Source organism: Adiantum capillus-veneris, chromosome 12 (assembly GCF_014529385.1).
Source record: "Adiantum capillus-veneris isolate H3 chromosome 12, ASM1452938v2, whole genome shotgun sequence".
Classification (NCBI taxonomy): Eukaryota; Viridiplantae; Streptophyta; class Polypodiopsida; order Polypodiales; family Pteridaceae; genus Adiantum; species Adiantum capillus-veneris.
The window spans coordinates 24,114,922-24,131,965 of NC_140942.1; the positions used below are offsets into that span (position 1 = coordinate 24,114,922).

At 43.6% G+C, this 17,044-nt stretch overlaps 1 protein-coding gene and 1 pseudogene across 2 annotated transcripts; one reads left to right on the top strand and one right to left on the bottom strand.

Moving 5' to 3' along the window:
• Positions 1-1,642: 1,642 nt before the first annotated feature.
• On the top strand, positions 1,643-4,313 carry LOC147445458 (uncharacterized). 2 transcript variants are annotated; one of them, XM_086526033.1, is made up of 4 exons: positions 1,650-2,078; positions 2,199-2,226; positions 2,320-2,374; positions 2,979-4,287. In XM_086526033.1, the coding sequence occupies exons 1-4, from the start codon at positions 1,999-2,001 to the stop codon at positions 3,029-3,031; spliced, it is 216 nt and encodes a 71-aa protein (XP_086382159.1). In that variant the 5' UTR covers positions 1,650-1,998; the 3' UTR covers positions 3,032-4,287. The 2 variants fall into 2 exon arrangements, 1 of the variants encoding a protein (XP_086382159.1); XR_015189915.1 differs by having other exon boundaries at positions 1,643-2,374; positions 2,985-4,313.
• A 2,101-nt stretch (positions 4,314-6,414) lies between these two features.
• Positions 6,415-8,713, bottom strand: LOC147445459 (putative glutathione S-transferase; annotated as a pseudogene).
• Positions 8,714-17,044: the final 8,331 nt, after the last annotated feature.

A 17,044-nucleotide genomic window follows, 5' to 3' on the forward strand; every position in this document is an offset into this window, starting at 1 on the left:
AGCCACCTCCAATGCGGAGAGCGCGCACTAACTCTCCACTTCATTTATAGCATTGCAGGAAGCCATGGACTGTTTCCAACTAATGTGAAGCGAACACATCTCTTTAGATGCAGTCACCTGGTGTATGCGCTAATTACAGGATATGCCGAGCAAGGTTTGGGCAAAAAAACTATGGACTGTTTTCAGCTGATGCAAAGTGAGCACATCTCTCCAGATACAATCACCTATGCTTTTGTCTTATAGACATGTAGTGCTGCCTTGGTCGACACCCATATCCAGAATAGCATCTCTTGAAGTGCATTGAATGCAAGATATACCCAACAGGGATAGGGCTGCAAAGCTCCAGTTGACTGTTTTCAGAATGCGGAGTGAGGGTATTTCTCCTAATATACACGTTGACTGCAGGATATGCCAAACAGGGGCAGGGCAAAGAAGGTCTGGATTGTTTTCAGCTGTTGTAAAACGAACGCATCTCTCCATATGCAATCACCTACGCTTGCTTGAAGTGCAATGATTGTGGGATATGCCCAACAAAGACAGGACCAGAAAGCCCTAGACTACAGGAGCAGCTTTACAATTAGCAGCTTCTACAATCCGCTATAATCAGAGGGAAATCAATACAGGGGGCAGAAATCGAGCCCAGATTGATGTATGATAGCCTTCAACGGTGCAAAGCACTACGAGTTCTGGGAGTTCTTATGTGCTGGCTCGTACTTTGGAGAGCATAGGGCGAGCAGCCTCAAGTAAGCCGCAATGCAGCAAATTATTAACTAAATTATCCGATCCCTTAATTATGGTCTCGCTCTCATCATGGTACCTGTATCGGTAGCAAATCATTGTATCGAGCATTCACAACCGATGTTTCGTATGTTTTGGGTGTGGTGATTCATGAAGTGAGAAAAGCATGATGAATGCAGGGTTGATGATGATGGTGTGCTTGATAGCAGTGCTTGTATTGGTACTACCATTGGTGTTGCCACCCCTATGCCCTTCATGTTTGCCCCCCTTTGTATTTTGCTGCTGGTCCTTGTTGTGTTGCCATTTACTGCACATGCCTAATTGATGCATCTCCTGGGCAATGAACTGAAGCGAGTGTCAGTGTTTACGAAGATGGGCAGTCGCAAGCAATACATTACCGGTACTGGCAAGAACCTCTCTGTATTACCCAAGCATACTTGCCCTTCTGAAAGCTGTTGGTGTCTATACTGACCTTCTTGCATTAATTTGGAGGTTGATATTTCAAATCGAGGCATACACAGAGGAATACCTGCAGCACAACACATTCCACATAACTGGAATTTGGATATTGCGTATCGAAACTGGTGTCAGCTTTTGTAGATACCAAGCCTTGCGCAGCACGGTTGTGTGTGTGTGTGTGTGTGCGCGTGTGTGTGTGTGTGTGTGAGTGAGAGAGAGAGAGAGAGAGAGAGAGAGAGAGAGCACGCGCTACAGAAGTGAAGCAGCAGCCCCAAAAAACACCGTTAGTACTGAAGCCGCCGCACCCCAACAGAAAATAGCAATTTCTGTGCATGCCGTCCACCTCAAAAAACAAACCACTCATGCCAAATTTTGATTGGCCATAGCCGCTATGGTCGTGGAGACAAATTTCCTCCCCTTAAACCCTGCCTTAACGGCAGTGCCAACAAAAATAGAAGAATATAAAATAGCCTCTTCATGTGCATGCGGTATACCATGTGTTGCCTGCAGCGAGACACACACACACACACACACACAGGCTACAAGTCTCATTCGGGTTTTATCTTCCTGTCTTCCTTTTGCAGATTTGTGTAGCAGCAATGGAGGCCCGGACTCTTCTTACAGTCCAATCTATAGATGGAGATTCCATGACTGAAAGCACCACTCTTCCTGATGTGCTCAAAGCTCCCATACACCCTGACATCGTCAACTTTTGTGCACTCCAACATGGTGGAAAACAAGCACTAGCCCTATGCTGTGAGCAAGAAGGCTGATCATCAAACCTTTGCAGAGTTGTGGGGTATGAGGCGAGCTGTTTCCCGTATTCCGCATGTGATCTGGAGAAAGTGGCACCGTAAAATCAACATCAATGATCAAAAGAGGTATGCATGAGTTGTATCAGCCTTAGCTGCTTCTGCCATACCTTCCCTCGTTTTTGCACGTCATCATCAAATTGAGTAAGTGCCTGAAGTGTCCCTTGTTCTTGACGACTGTGTTGAAAGACTGGAAAAGATTTCTTCTGCCGTAAAGGTGCTTAAGAAGATGGGTGTATGAGGATGTGAAGAAGGCCATTGCCAGTCGCAACATTCGAACAGAAAAGCGGCGGGTTGCACGCATAAACAGAAGAATCTCGGATTGCGTGGGCTCTATATTCTTGAAGGAGGCAACCGTGAACGAGGTCACCTCTCTTAACTCTCTTGCAGCCTCCCAATATGCAGGTTCATACCCGAGAAGATCTTCCCACTCTAGTCTCCCCCTGCATAAAGTGAGTTAAGTAAGCTCATGTCCGGTGATGAATCTGCTTAGGTTCGATAATGCACCTTGTTTCATATCCAAGCCTTGCAAGTCCCACATCTCGGCTTCAAGATGCATAACCGAAATGGAGAGCATGCTCCACAAAGGAGTGCTGCCGACAGTGTGCTATCGTGTGTGCGACACCCCAGACGAGAAGATTGTTCTCTTTGTCTGTTCAAGCATCAGCTGATTTGTTTGTCTCCTTGCACAAGAAGATTTAGAAATTTTCTCATGTAGGAAAACTGAGTCTTTTTCAGTGTTTTTCATACCATGCATAACATCATGAGCTTCTGCTCGAGAGGCACCGCATACCTAGCTAGGTATGTGGCGCCTCCCTCACAGAAGCTCCTGATGTTGACACAATGTGGGAAATATTGTGAGAATTTGTCCAAAACTTCTTGTGTTGCTTCTTCTCTTTTTGTACATTGCATTTTAATTTTTTTGTTGTTGCTCAAGCAACGATGCTATATTTGCTTTAACCTTTGTAGATGCAGGAGCGTTTCGAGCTTTGACACCATATTCTTTTTTCGACCATGTTTGATTTGGCAACAAAGTACGATAAGGCATTGGAGTTTATACAGTCTGGACTTTGCAGAAAAAGTTGTCGTGACTGGGGCTCATAGGGACTCAAGACTCAGGAGAGTGCCATCAATTTTGTTTGTTGTGGATTGCATTATATTTGCAAGTGGAAATCGTGATATGTTACACCATGCATGGACTTGAGATTCCATTGTAGTTAGTGTGAAGCTGTAGGAGAATGTGGCAAAAACAAAGCAAGGAGAGGCCATGAGTTTTTGAGGAGGACCATGAAGAGGAAGAAGGCTCAAGTTGATGGCTTTTCAAGGAGGATCATGAAGTGGAAGAAGACGAGATCAGTTTGACCCCTTCAGGGTGCCCATTTTTTATCCCAGCTTCAAGTCAGAGGAACATGCTGACGAACTTGAGAGTAGTGTTGACCATAGCTATGTAGTGTTGGGCAAGTACTCGATCTTGCATGCATGGGACCTCTATCCGCATGCTATCCCTCTCCCCCTGCTAGAGTCACATATGTTGTCACTTTGCCACCTCTGCCCATTAACCAATCTCAAACACCTCTTCCCTTGTTCATCTCATTACCTCACCTCTTCGCCGTGTCACGTGTTCCAGAGTCATGTATGAAACAATGGTGCAGATTTCGAACAGAGTAGGTCAGCCCTAGCCTCTCTTTAAAAGCACTTTCCTATGCTTTCATTTTAAAGGTCTCGGTCATCATTTGCCTTCCATGTCTGATATTTGAGGAGGCCACATGCCTAGCTGAAAGTGAGTCAATATATACTAAATGCATTGCTCTTGTTAGGAATGTTGGATGCAAAAATGATGAGTTCTCTCCAAAAGCAACCACCTATGCTTGCATCTTGAAGGCCAGTCATGTTTTGCAAGGAATCTGCATGGATGAGCATGAGCAGGGGCAAACAATTTTGTTGAGTGCTTCCTATTTGGGATGTGGCTCATGGGTCAAGCAACACAAGATTTTTTCACCTTAATGCTGAAGTGGTCTCTTGGCTTTTCTACATGCAATCTGGTCTCTTCGAATGCGTTGATAGACAACATCTATGTTAAATATTGTGAGCTTTTGTTATGACAAGAAAATTTTGATGAGTGATTCCAATGTGGGAAGTGGTTTCTTGCATGGCTTGTGTGTCAAATATGGTGTGCTTCTGAAAGAGTGAAAAGTTAAAATAAGCAATTTGTATCTAGGTTGATTCCTTGGAGTGCTTTGTTTGCACTTGGACCAAGAAGAATGGGAGTGTTTTCACCTCAATGCAAAGTCTGCATTTTTTGTTTTGGTTAGGATGTGGCATTTATTACAAGATGGTAGGAGTTTGGTCAATGCCAAAGTGTTATATTGTTTTGAACTCAATGTGAAGTCGCTTTGTGCAATTCCAATTTAAGATCTAATTGTTGGAATGCATTGTTTTTGCAATATGCAACTAGCAGGGGCAAGGTCAAGAAGCATGGGCTATTTTCAATGAAAATAGAGCGAGGATTTCTCGCTTAAATGTAACATATTTAATTTCATATGAAATGTAATTAGAAATTTAAAATGTCAAAATTTAAATGGTTTTTTGTAATGGGGACCTTACTAAAAATTTGTGAAAGAAGTTTCTGAAGGTGTTTGGGATGGCTCCCTTGGAATGCATTGATTGCATAATATGCTCATGGGCAAGAGGTGTGGCTGTTTTCAACTCAATGTTGGTCTTTTAGAGTCTCTTGATATTCTTGTGTACAATCTAGACTCTTAAAATGGTGGGATTGGTTTAATATAAATTCCTCTACAAGCCTATTTGAGATCTCTTGGAATGCATTATTTGCAAGATATAATGAATAGGGGTAGGGTCAGGAAGTCACTAATTAAAGGTGAGTGGTCAATACGTACTTGTTGGTTGATAATGCATGCCAAATGGCTTATGTGCCCAAGTACAAGTAGTTGAAGAGATTCCAAAATGGGCAAGTAAATAATTCTTTCGACTAGATCCAAAGCCAGAGTCTCCCAAAAGCTATTGAGATATGGTAGTATGCAATAAGTTGACATGATTTGAGGGTCTCTTTCAAAATATTATCAACCATGCTCACATTGGGAAGGCAAATAGTTGATGAGGGGGCTTTGTACCAAGGCAATAAAACACATTTTGATAATCAACATTGTAATGGTTATGGTCTATCCATATTCCATAATCCAAGCATTCAATCATAGTAGTGTATTTGGAAGAGTTTATTGCGCACTTTATCGGTGATACTTGTAGCAATTTCTAAACTCAATTAGAGATTGTGATTATAATCATTTTGAATCGTGCTTGCCTTTTGGGAGAAATGGCTTCACAGTTCCTTGTTGATGTCCCATCGTAGATACCAACAGATCCGTCGGGGAGTAGACTCCACCTCACCCATTGTGCTACCAAAACGGGAAGTGACTAGGTAGAGACCATTTACAGGTCATTTACAAAAGCTTTTTGCAACAAGAATATTCTTTGATTTGTGTCTTGATTTGGTTTTCCTTCAACTCCTTCAAAAGTAGTCCGCCAACCGCCTTTAATACTTGCGCTCATGATCATGATTGAACCCTCAAAACCTCCATGCTAGGGAGCTATGCTAGTGGGTGCATCTTGATGTGAAGCTTTCTTAAGATATCTAGAAGCTATCCAAGACACACTGCTTGCTAGAGTCTGCTCTCTGTAGATCTAATTCCTCCCAATGACCACTACTATGTTGTAAAGGTAGAGGGCTTATCAAATTCCCCTCACCATCCCCATTGTCAGAGTAGTAGCCACTAACTTCATTTTCCCTCACTGTGCTCTCTTTTCATCATCTTTGTCATAGTAAAAGCCTCAAATTACTGATTATGAACATGGCTATACATGTTGAGAAAGAGATAGGCTTTGAAATACATGCAATCCCATCTTTTGGAGTGAAAAACTGTATGTGGTTATCCTCTTCACTAGCAATCACATTGTCCAAGTCACCCATATGAAATCTACAATCGGAATAACATATTCTTCCAAATTTGGAACTCCCGTAACAAAGCTCTCTACTAATGGAGCTAAAATAGAAAATCCTTTGCATTCAAGATGGAAATAGGTTAGTGCGTGTAAGGTAGGGGGGACTTATAAATATTCAAAAACTCGTACATAGGGGTTTATGTAAGTTAAAAGATTTTCGTAGATAGGGGTTGCAGTAGTATTGATGGTTTCGTATATAGGGGAGTTTTGGTTCAAGGTTGTACGCAGGTGATGTCTCAATATAGGTAATAATGAATCCCTCGGGATTGAAGGGATTTGCATAAAGCCATAAGCCCCTTTTATTTGCCACTAAGGAAGTAGGAGAATAAACTTGGAAATCTCAATGTGGTAAAGCAGTTTGAGAAGGGGGAATGTCTCATGCGCGAGGTCATTCTGAAATACCAAAATATTTCTTCATTGTCTCACGAGCAGACTCAAGGACCTTCTGGGTAGGTATCGTAGCAAGGCCTTCTTTGACACTCGGATGTTGGACCACCAGCTTAGCCCACTCACAGAGGTATGGGCAAATGTTCTCTTCCAACGACTTAAAGTTTCCAAATGTCTCCACGGTCTCAATCCAGGACAGGCAAGCGGCCAAGGTAATGTCTACCAAGTTTATGTTCTCGCCTCCAAAATGAGGTCCACCTCTAGCAGCATCCTTCAAAGCTTTGTCAAGTGTTGCCATGCACTCTTTCATAATCTTCCTGCCTTGTTCCACCAATTCTCCCTCGGCATTTTTCCAAATAAGAAGAATTGCTTCATAAATCTGTGGAGGATCAATAGTCAAATAAACGACCCTTTTGGAAAATTATATGAATATAAGTGTGTTTGTGTATAGATACCTACATAGATATATATATACACACATATATATACATATGTGTGTGTGTGTGTGTGTGTGTGTGTGTGCGCACGCGTGTGTTTGTGTGTCAAACTAACTAGCTCTGCCAAAGAAGAACCATGCACACCTCCAATATGCATTCCCTTCAGGACCGTATCATTATCGAACAGTTACTGCAATTCACAGCCAGCAATATGCATGCAATGCCAACATGACCAGAAGCTACTTTTATTAGGGAGACCAAGCCTATCCAATGACCAATTGCGAGCTTAGACTGGCAGAATGCCCACGAGGTTCACTTGCAACATTGTGTTCTGATCAGGGTTGACACGTCCGATCCTCTGACGCTAGTACAATCCGAATGTTAGCACATTATGAAATAGACTAAGCCAAAGCTAGTACGAAACAATGAAAGAAAGAGGGGTCCTAGACAAGACCTTAGGATACCAAAGTTGAAAGGCCCAAATGAAAATTTTGCAGCATGAGAGGCTTAGACTTTGGCCCCACACCCTTGGGCCTTGCCCCATGGGCCATGTGGCAATACTTGCCTAAAGAACCAAAATTTTCCCAAAACAATAGCTGGTCAGTCTACAGTGCAATTGATTCGGGCACCTAGCATACTAGTTTGGACATCTGTACGGGACTAGATGGGTTGGATGTGGGGGTGCATCTATCAAACGTGGACAACCTTGGTACTGATGTTCCTGGCTTGAAAGGATTAGTCACATGGATCAACCTGGTCCTGTTGGTATGCTGTTATTTCTATAATTGAATGTCCGCTTCGAGATTAACTTTTTATTCATACAAGCATGTATCAGCCCAAAGACAATGGGCATATTCCACGAAACATCCGCCCTCGGATCACAAATAAGACACAAATTGAGCATTCCCTTGACATGAGATCAATGCTTGATGAAAGCCAAGTATGAGGACCTCGTCCAACAAGCAAGGCCCTATGATCCTCTTACCACAGACCTGTAGCTTACGTTGTTCCAGTACATGACATCCCACACAAAAATGCGTCACGCACTCAATACAAGCACACAATTCATCAGAAGTTGAAATAACATTCAAACTGGTATAAGGATAAGTTTGAGCGGCAATCTACCTTTTTGTCAGCATAATCAGCCCAGAAGCGAACGATGGCGCGTTCGTAAGGATCCGGTGGAAGGAACCCATTGTTGTCATGTGAAGGCCAGGTTTCATCAATATACTACAAAATGATGAGGGACTAACAAATGGGTTTGCCGTTGTGGATGAGCACGGGGACCTTCTTGTACAACCTTCACGCTGGAAGACATGAGCTCTCTCTCTCTCTCTCTCTCTCTCTCTCTCTCTCTCTCTCTCTCTCTCTCTCTCTCTCTCTCTCTCTCTCTCTCTCTCTCTCTCTCTCTCTCTCTCTCTCTCTCTCTCTCAGCGCTCTGCTTCCACGCAGCTGCTACTTAACGAGCCTCGACGCTCAACGTCAGGCCTGACATACTTGAAATTGGCAACGTGTGGTCAGTGAGGCTGTGTCGACCGGCCATGGCACTAAAGGGCACGGGTAGAAAGAGATGGGATCGAAGGCGCAGGTCGAAAGGGGGAATCTCGAGGGGGATTGAGGGTGGAAAAAATTGGACACCCATGGTGGGCATGGAGACTCGAACCCTCGCCACCATCGTGAGAGCCCAATGCGCTAACCGCTACGCCCACGACGGGGAAGTTGACATATGGGCAAACCGGCAAATGATAAATAAACGTGGACAGCTTCCCTTGCTTGTCCAAGTTTACCTTTTGGTGTCCTAGTTTACCTCGGCATCCTACGGCTGCGAGCGTCTTGAACTTTGTGTCCGAACTTCGCTGCCATGGATCCCACCGCTTGAGCTTCAATAAATCTCCCATGCCCTTTATTGTTGAGGGTCGATCGGGGCATGGAGTATTGACTAGTGACTAGTCATACTTGGTGAGGAGGCATACCTGGTTTGTATCCGTTGCTCAGCACGACGTAGACCCCTCGCCCATCTATGTTGACATCCACAACAAACTAGTCTTGCTTGGTGGGCCTGAACTGTAAGCTTAGGGGTCTTGAGAACTTCATAATGACACCTAGTATGGGAGGAACGAGGACCTATATAGTATGGTATCAATTATTTAGACCTAAAGTAAAGACACACAAGGTGTATTTACTAAGAGTTGCGTGCGTAATTAACATATGCAGATCTTGATCGACATCGAATGTATAGTTTTGAAAACAACGTCAAAGTAAACCGAACCAAACGAAGTAATGAGTAAAATTCTAAAACAAGCAAATGGATAAATCGTTAATGAACTGTAACAAGAAATGAAGTGCTTTACTGATCTGCAATGTTGTACTGGTGCTTTTTAATTGTTGAAACTACAGGCCGATATTTGAGTCAACAAGCTACAAAAAATCGATGTGAATAGTTAAACATTACGTCTTGCAATGAAATGTCACATACTGAAATTGCAAAGTTTACAGTGCACATCATGCAGAAGTGCCATACAAAAGTATGGTGGAGAGTTGGCACTGTGGTCTCTCCAAAAGTTATAAGAAACAGAAGTCGTGCCCTGCCCCGTAGCGTTTATGTGTTGCGCTAAGCAAACGCATAGACATGAGAAATTAGATGCAGATAATGGACCTTGCAATGCTGTCGAGCTGGAGTCACGCTCGTGGAATTGAAACCTCGAGTGTTGTTAATATATGTCTTCCCTGCCAAACACAAAACACGCATTATGACAAATACAGAAGATGTAGAATATTGATTGAGCTTAAAGAGAATCATATCTAACTTTATGTTCTATGTCAAAGGTCCACTATATAAAGAGTTATGGACGCTTTTCTACAAGTGTCTTGCAAATCATACTTCTACTTAATTAAAATTTGATTAGAGGACCCAACATAGGATGGGTGATACCCCTTCCCCCTCTTGGAACAGTTTCTACTACCATCCCCTTTTGAGCGTGAAGTGCAGAGAGCGCAAAGATCAGAGGAAAACTTGATTTGTTGAGGCAGTTCTGTGAGGTATTTACCTCCGTCTCCGTCTGAACTAGAGAGGGAAAAAGCTTCCAAAGCACGGATTTGTATTGGCAGATCACGTGAACCCACCCTAAGCAGGGAATGCCCTAAGCACACACTGCTCATTTCCCAGCCAATCTCGACGACGTGGCTTTGAAAGGTGGGATGTCAAGCTTGACATTCATAAGTTAGCCTATCCGAAGTCTGGCCTTGGGTCCCAAGCCTGCCTATTCTTTCCATAGTCAAATTCAAGAAAGGCTCGTTCTGTCTGACAACACATACTCCTACTCTCTCACCTATCCAAAAAGAGAGCAGTTCGGGCATGCCATGTTCGGCGGCTCCATAGCATCTTGTTACAATGAAGCTTTTTTTTTCCCTACGTTTCTAGCAATTTGATGGTCAGATGCCGGTTGTATTCACTTGAGGTGCCGGAGTGGCCGTAAACATTAGCATATCTATAGCTAGCTTGGGCTCTGGGGTCCTTTATAAGGCTCGTGTCGAGCCACACTAATCAACATCTCCTCGCATAGCTTTGCTCAGCATCTCCGCCACCTCTCTCTCTCTCTCTCTCTCTCTCTCTCTCTCTCTCTCTCTCTCTCTCTCTCTCTCTCTCAAATATGGTTCACAAGAACCAACCGGTGAAGGCGAAGTTCTTCAGTTCAACTGCTGTGGGGGAACCTCAAGAAAGAAGACCGAGGTAAAAACTATACTCTGCTTTGGGTTCACTTGTATCAAGACCCCCTCCTCCCTTTGCAAAATTTGGGATTTGGTCTTAGGCAGGATCAATTCCCTGCACTCTTTCTAGAAGTTACAACAAGTCGCAACAAAAAATCTTCGATCACGCATAAGAAATACCGCAACGGACCACTTGAAGAGTAAGTATACAATTGTTGCAGGTTAACTTCGGTCGATGCATGCACATTAGGCCAAACCCTGAGCCTCCTCATGGGGGCACTCAAAACCTTCGATCCGCATTGAGGGACTAGCAAACAAAGATGGCACAGCCACAGCCTTAGGTTTCCAAGAAGCCATAGGAGAACAAGACCGGCATGTATTGCAAAACTATGTATCCTGTACAATATGGGTTGCTGGAGGGGGTTGGAGGCAAACAATATGGAGGGGAGCACCTAATAGTCCAATATTCTCCATCAATGCATGCACCCCTATTCAAAAAGATCTCCAGAATCTCATATCTAGCCTTACAATTGGCCAATCTTGACGTGCTCTGCCACTGGCACAACAACTTAATACATTCAGGTACACAGCAAGATAAAGCCATCCTCTTGTCTCTCCCTACCTCCCTCCCTCCCTCTCTCTCTCTCTCTCTCTCTCTCTCTCTCTCTCTCTCTCTCTCTCTCCCTCCCTCCATCCGAACTCCGATTTGGGTGATCTATAGCCTCAATCGAAGAGCACAAAGTCCTCTACACATTGATGTAAAGACAGAAATTTTCAGAGTTATGGAAGGCGTTTTTATAGCAGCATTTCCGAAGTGAACAGGTTCAACAAAATTGATTCTCATCTCCTATTTTACATACAATGTCTTCCGGCACTCGCAAGGGTTCTTCTTCTTCAACAAGGTCCACAACCATTGTGGAAAATGATCCAAAATCTCCTAAGTGTGGAGATAGCAACACAACCACCCAACCAACGACATTGGAAACCATGATCATGGCGTACTTGGTATCATTGCAAGAGACCGTAAACAAACAAGGCGAAGACTTACGAGCACTTGCAATGGACAATGGCACACTAAGGGTACTTGTGGTTGAGAATGAGAATCTCAAGAGGACACTTGAGATGCAAAAAACACGTTTGATGCAACTTGAAGAGGAAGTCAAGGAATGTAAACGCTCTCTTGTGGACTTGAATGCTTTGAAGGAGCGGATGAGCAAAGTAGAGCATGACCATGCATTGAAAGAGGATAAATTTGACACTATGAGCCGGGATGTATGCGACATGAAAAATGTATGCACAAACAATTCTTGGGCTGATGTAGTGGTAGCAATGTGGTTTCTAATTCCTCACTCATGCAAGCTATGATTCAAACAAAGAATGTTGAGAATGTGGATGTGGAGGAGTTGAAGGAACGGGAGCGACGTTCCAAGAACATTGTTATTCGTGGAATTCCCGAAGAGAAGTTAGAGACACCTCCTTCTCTTTCCATTGTTATTGAAGATTTCTTCAAAACCCACTTTGGCATGTCCGGAGTTATGGTCTATGGAGCACATAGAGTGGGGAAGCAAGGAGTTCCTCGCTCGGGAGAACGGCCAATTGTATGCACCATGCCGGATGAGACCAAGCGAAAGATTATCCTTGATAATAGTTGGATCTATTTGAGGGATACAAAATGTTTTGTATGTGAAGATCGCACTATTAAGCAACAAAATATGCGTCGCAAGGCATATGAGGAAAAGAATAATAAAAACAAGGAGATCTCTCATGAAGAAAATGTGCCCAAGGAGGAGGCAAGTCTCTCAAGCAAATAGGGATGCATGACCTATGAGACCGAGTTACAATTGAAAATATGCTTTTGGAATTGTAATGGATACTCATGGAATGCGGGGGTTGGCATTGATGAACTAACAAGCAAAGCCGATGTTGTACTTCTTGTTGAAACTTGGGAGCATGATACACAAAGGATTAATGGCTTGGAGGATTACAATGTACATTCATTGATGTGGTCAAAGAATCTCAAGCAACAAAGAGAACAAGGAGGGTTAGCATGTATGGTTAAGAAAGGATTGGAAGATTTTGTATCAATTGTGAAAGATGACAAGTACAAACGTTATGTATGGCTGAAAATTATGACACCAAAAAGAGCACCCATTTTTGTAGCTGGTTGCTACATTCCTCATCATGATTCTCCTTTTTATGCTTGCATGGATAGAGATCAACCATTTTCTGATTTGGAAGAGGACATTGCTTATTTCAAAGGTGAAGGTGATGTTATTGTATTTGGGGATATGAATGCTCGCACAAAAACATTCCAACATGATACTCAACAATTTGATATGCCATGCATTTCAAGGGAGTTGGAGGAAGTTCACTTGTATGATTGTACTTCAATGGATGAGAAAGAGTCGGATCACTATGGAAAGTTACTTTTACACATGTGTAATAGCACGGGTATGCTCATTGCCAATGGTGTATCTTTGTGGAGTGGAACCCAATGCCATGCATCAAAATGAAATATGCAATTTGTGGAATAGCATTCACCTTCTCCCCATAAGAATACCCATAATACATACAAACTCTTCCTCTCTCAAGCACTCATCAAAAAAATCATGCGCACAAGACTTGCCTCTCAAACACACAAGAGAATCACTTACATCAAACTAACACACTTTGCATAGAGGCACCACTTTATGAGGGCTAGCTTTTTGAAATGGGGCCTCTAAACCCAAACCAATGGGCCTACCCTCACAAAATGTTCGTAAAGAGGTACGCACACTACTTGGGGCACCACCTTCTTTTGGGAGTGGAGAAGGAAACCAATCAAAATAACACTTGCACTCACCCACTCAAGCAACACACTTTGAAAACCCCCTTACTCTATATACACTTTGGACACTTGAACACCATCAACGATTATGCAACCCAATGCCGTGCATCAAAATGAAATATGCAATTTGTGGAATAGCATTCACCTTCTCCCCATAAGAATACCCATAATACATCCAAACTCTTCCTCTCTCAAGCACTCATCAAAAAAATCATGCGCACAAGACTTGCCTCTCAAACACACAAGAGAATCACTTACATCAAACTAACACACTTTGCATAGAGAGCTCATCTCCATCTATGCAATGCCGTGAAACAAATAAAATCACCATGAGAGGTAGCCACAGGCATATGTAATGAAGCAAAAGAGAGTTGGAGTGAGAAATTTCTTTAGACCAATTGAATAAGTGTGGAGAAACAAACCAATGGTAAATTGAGAATAGAACACTTACTTGATTTCTCGCACACCTTTTAAGGGGAGGACAGACACTGGCTAACCATCACAAATTGCGACACTTGAAAGTTTTGAAGATGATTTCATGATCATTAACATAACCATGAGAGAGATCATGATGTATTTACAAGTTATTGAGGTGCTACAAATGATTTATTGGGTTGATGGAGTAAGAGATGGTAGAATGGAAAGAGTGGAGAGTAGAGTTGCACTTCCTCCAAAGAGGAGGGTTAGGAGGGAGGATGTTGACGGGAGCAAAGCGAACCCCGAACCCCGACGGCCTCTAAAACACCTGGACCGAATGGCGCGCCTCGAGCCTGTCATGGTAAAGCAAACAGGGGGCACCACCTAGCTTTAGCGGCTAGGACGCAAACAACACACCACCATAACAAAGTTTTCATCCAAGAGAGATGGATGCTTGGGAGTAATGATGAAAAGGAAAGGGAATGAGATCAAGTGAGAGAGAGAGAGAGTGTGAGGGAGGGGGTATAGCGGCTTAGTACTTAGGCATCACAAAAGGATGGCGAATCCGCACACCCTTCACATATACACAAGCTCACTCCAAAACACAAGACTAGGTGGCGATTCCGCACACCTCACATGGGCAAAACATTGCAAGAAAACATACTCACAAAACCTCAAGCTTTATTTAGAGAATTAGGCGATGAAATGGGGAGCATAGGGTAGGGGAATGAGAAGGGAGAGAGTGGTAGAGCACATGGCTGATAGGTGGGAGTTGATGGCGAAGACTCGCACGAGGATTATGGCCATCATCCTTCATTTAGTTGCCCTTCATCTTGCATAGGGCAAGGGTGTAGAGGTCATGCTCAAGACAAGCATGGTGATTACGGTGATGGTGATGGTGATGGTGTTGGTGTGGGTGTGTGTGTGTGCACTAGGCACACACAGTGCATAGTGTGTTGTTTGGTGATGTTGTGTGTGTCTTTAGTGTGATGGTGACCCCTCTTTATATAGGGGAGGAGGGGGGAGGAATTCTAGAATTTAGAAATGAAGAAATCATTATCTACATAGGCCATGTGACTGTGGGCCCCACTTGTCTGGCTGTGTGTATATGTGACAGAACAACAGTCTCATGAGAGAGAGATGGGTTGATGAAAAAAAGTGAGAGGTGACATGGAGAATAAAGTAATTACAAGAGGGGAGAGAGGGGAGTGTGTTCAGAGGTGAATCTGTGTGCAGATGTGTGTGAACACAAGAAAAATCAGGTAACCACCGGGTGGGGATGGGTCTGTGGGCACCTTTTTCAGTGAAACTGAGTGTGTGTGAGTATGGGGGAGGTTATTTAGCTACAAGACAAGAGACATGGCGCCCTTTAGAGAGAGAGGGGGGTATTTGGGTCATGGGATATGATAGGAGAGAGAAAGAGGGGGTGGGGTATACTATTTTGGAAGATAGGGTAAGTTGCATGCGAGTTAGGGTGCATTATTGGTGAGTTATAATGCATTATTGGTGAGAGGTGGGGTAGCTTGAGGGGAGAGACAAAGGAGAAAGGACAAGGGGAAGAGAGAGGGGGTTGACCTTTTGAGTGGAGGAGAGGAAAAGGGACACCCGACGGGGCAACAGTGAAGAAAAAGGAGGCAAGGTGGGGATGGGCTACCCCGCAGGCATGAGGTGGCCTATTTTACCTTTCTTATATATTTACATAATCATACTTTATTTTTTCCTTACTTTTTTCCAATGCTTTTTTATCACTCCCTCCCTAAGAGGGGGTTTTCATGGGGTGGGGACGAGAGAAGAGGGGTATGGGAGCTTGGCTTGTGAAAAGCCCCCATCATTAACCCTCCCCTTTTGGCTAGAGGCATTCATGTCTCTAGCTCATCTGTTTGATCATTATCGTCAGAGGTGGCGGGTGATGGTGTGTCCTCATCTGGAATGTCAATTGGTGGAGCCTGGTCAAATCGAAGAAAATAAGGTTTAAGTCGCCAACCATTTACCCTGGTTTTATGAAGTTTTCCATCAACCTCCATAAGCTGGTAGCTTCCATTGGCATACTTTTTCCTGATGATGAAAGGGCCTTCCCATCGGAGTAGGAGTTTCTTATCCTTGCGCGTGTCGAAGAGATTGTCGTAGCGGAGCACCAATATTCCTTTCTTCAATTCTTTTTTCCGGAGATGCTCGTTAAAGCTAAGCCGTCTATGCTCTGCTTGTGCTGCATAATAATTTATTGCTTCTTCTTTGTCCAGCTGCAGTCTTTCCAAGTTGATGATGTGGTCTCTCAAATGCATGTTGGGCTGTTGAAGCTGGCTTGCCATTCCTCTGAGACTTTGTAGTTGCACTTCAATGGGCAAGATTGCTTCCTTACCAAATACTAGATGATACGGTGTGAATCCCAAGGATGTACGAAATGAAGTTCTGTAGGCCCATAAAGTTAGAAACCATTCCATTTACCTTTTCAACTAGGCCATTACATTGAGGGTAATATGGTGAAGAGTGCCTCCTTGTAATGCCCAGTTTCTGCATTAATTCTCCTACCACGTCTGCTCTGAAACCAGGCCCTCTATCAGAGATGATCTCTAAAGGTGTGCCAAACCTACAGCATATGTGCTCGTAGATAAATTTAGCTACCTCTACCGCTGTGATTCTAGTGGTGGCTGTAGCCTCTGCCCATCTAGTCATGTAGTCGACCCCCATGATAATGTAGAATTTTCCTGAGTTGGCTCTAGGTAATGGCCCAATGGCATCGATACCCCATTTTTCAAATGGGCCATATGAGAGAATAGGTGTCTGTGGTTCAGGCATAAGTGACCTAGTGCCGGCCTTTTGACACAACTTACATGTTTTGCACCAATGGTGTACATCACGGTTGAGGCTAGTCCATATGAAGCCTGCCTGCAAGATTTTCCTACTTGTTATGTCTAGGGTAAAGTGACCACCACAAACCCCGTCGTGACAGCTAGCAATTACTCCCGTGATTTCGTGAGAGAGAGGGACCTTCCTGAGTATTTGGTCCTTACCCTTACAGTACAAACCATCATTGATGAGTCGATACCTTGTGGCCTTCCGCGTCAGCCATTGCTTTTGTCCCTTTGTTAAATCTGATGGGCATTCCCCTGTTTCCAAAAAATGCATGATGTCAGGCAAGGCATCACTGCCTTGAAATAGAGGGAGCTTTAGTTTTATTGCTCCAACCACCACTTCCTGTAGTCTTTCACTTGCTAGGGCATCTGCTTCTTGGTTTTGAGCCC

What these genes read in the sequence shown, in the direction of transcription:
- LOC147445458 (XM_086526033.1), top strand. Translation starts at nt 1,999, where the DNA reads ATGAGGCGAGCTGTTTCCCGTATTCCGCATGTGATCTGGAGAAAGTGG. An exon ending in AACATCAATGATCAAAAGAG is followed by an intron (nt 2,079 to 2,198) that starts GTATGCATGAGT and finishes CTGTGTTGAAAG; the next exon opens with ACTGGAAAAGATTTCTTCTG. An exon ending in AGGAGGCAACCGTGAACGAG is followed by an intron (nt 2,375 to 2,978) that starts GTCACCTCTCTT and finishes TAACCTTTGTAG; the next exon opens with ATGCAGGAGCGTTTCGAGCT.